The 1,543-nt window shown below is 65.7% G+C and overlaps 1 protein-coding gene across 1 annotated transcript; it reads right to left on the reverse strand.

The window, feature by feature from the left end:
• Positions 1-3: 3 nt before the first annotated feature.
• On the reverse strand, positions 4-602 carry RHOG (ras homolog family member G; the record flags this gene model as incomplete). Its single annotated transcript, XM_029965755.1, has 1 exon — positions 4-602. A coding segment is annotated over exon 1 (570 nt), but the record flags the coding sequence as incomplete, so codon positions are not given.
• Between the last annotated feature and the right edge of the window lie 941 nt (positions 603-1,543).

Genomic DNA, 1,543 nt, shown 5'->3' on the forward strand with positions numbered 1-1,543 from the left:
CAAGAGGACACAGGGCTTCTTGGGCTTGGCCGGGGCGGGGTTGAGCACGGCCCGCACGGCCTCGGTGAACACATCCTTGATGCCCTCCTGGTTGAGCGCCGAGCACTCCAGGTACTTGACGGCGCGGATCTGCTTGCAGAGGCTGATGCCCTGCTGGGTGGTGATGGGCGCCTGGTTCTGCTCCTTGAGCCGCTTCATGGTCTCGGGGTTGTTCCTCAGATCCTTCTTGGTGCCGACGAGCAGGATGGGCACGCTGGGGCAGTGGTGGCACACCTCGGGGTACCACTTGTGCTTGACGTTCTCGTAGGAGGGCGGGCTGGCGATGGAGAAGCAGATGATGAAGACGTTGGTCTGGGGGTAGGAAAGCGTCCGCAGGCGGTCGTACTCCTCCTGGCCGGCCGTGTCCCACAGGTTTAAGTTTATAGTCCTGCCGTCCACCGTGTTCTGGGCGCTGTAGTTGTCGAACACGGTGGGGATGTACTCCTTGGGGAAGGCGTTGGTGGTGTAGCAGATGAGCAGGCAGGTCTTCCCCACCGCCCCGTCGCCCACCACCACGCACTTGATGCTCTGCATCCCGGCGTCCTGGCGTCCCTCACGTCCCCCTCAGCAGCCTGCGGGGAGGGAGAGGGTCAGGGATGGCTGGGGCTGGATCACTGTGGTCCCCCCCGGGGCCAGAGGGTGCAGAGGAGTCACACTCAGCTCACCCTTGGTTCCCCCTCCAACCCACAGCCCAGATGAGCTTCCTGGCCCGGCACATCCCTCCAGCAGCCCCTGAGGTGTGCAGAGACCCCACAGTGGGGACCCGCCTGCCCTGACCCAGGGACAGCGCCTGTGCCACCGTGGCTGGTGTGCACAGGGACCACACTGACCCCAGGGCAGTGTGTCCACGCCAGCCAGGCTGTGGCAGCATCCTGTGCCCTGCCATGCCGTGACCCTGGCCTGGACCGGGACAGCAGGGGCCAGGCAGGGAGCAGGGACAGGGCTGGGCTGTGGCAGCGTGTGGGACATCACTGTGTGAGACATCACCCTGTGGGACATCACTGTGTGAGACATCACCCTGTGGGACATCAATCACCATGTGGGACATCACCGTGTGGGACATCACCGCGTGTCCCAGCCCCAGTCCTGCCCACACTGAGTGGGGCCAGGGCGGGTCCTGGCGGGGCAGAGGCCGATGTCCGCTCCAGCAGCTCCAGCAGCTGTGTTTATCCCCGATCCCTTCCTCAGGTTCCCTCTGCAATTCCCATCAAGGGCTGCATCCTGCTCTCCTTCCTGCTGCAGAGCCCAGCCCAGCTGAGGTGGGGACACCACACGGAGCTGGGCAGGAGGGTGCCCACTCCTGGGGCTGGCAGCCCCTTTCCCACTGGGATCTGGCACTGGCAGCTGGTGCCCACCGGGGGGATTCCGGAGGGATTCCGGTGGGAAGGCAGGAGCCCCGGCTCATGGGGCACCACGATGGGATGGAGCAGAGGTCCAGGGCAGAGAAGCCGCAGTCCCAGAGCCCCGGGCTGGGGTTCCCCTTCCCCAGAGCCCCCCGGGGCTG

Source organism: Manacus vitellinus, unplaced genomic scaffold (assembly GCF_001715985.3).
Source record: "Manacus vitellinus isolate BGI_N305 unplaced genomic scaffold, ASM171598v3 scaffold_119_pilon, whole genome shotgun sequence".
Classification (NCBI taxonomy): Eukaryota; Metazoa; Chordata; class Aves; order Passeriformes; family Pipridae; genus Manacus; species Manacus vitellinus.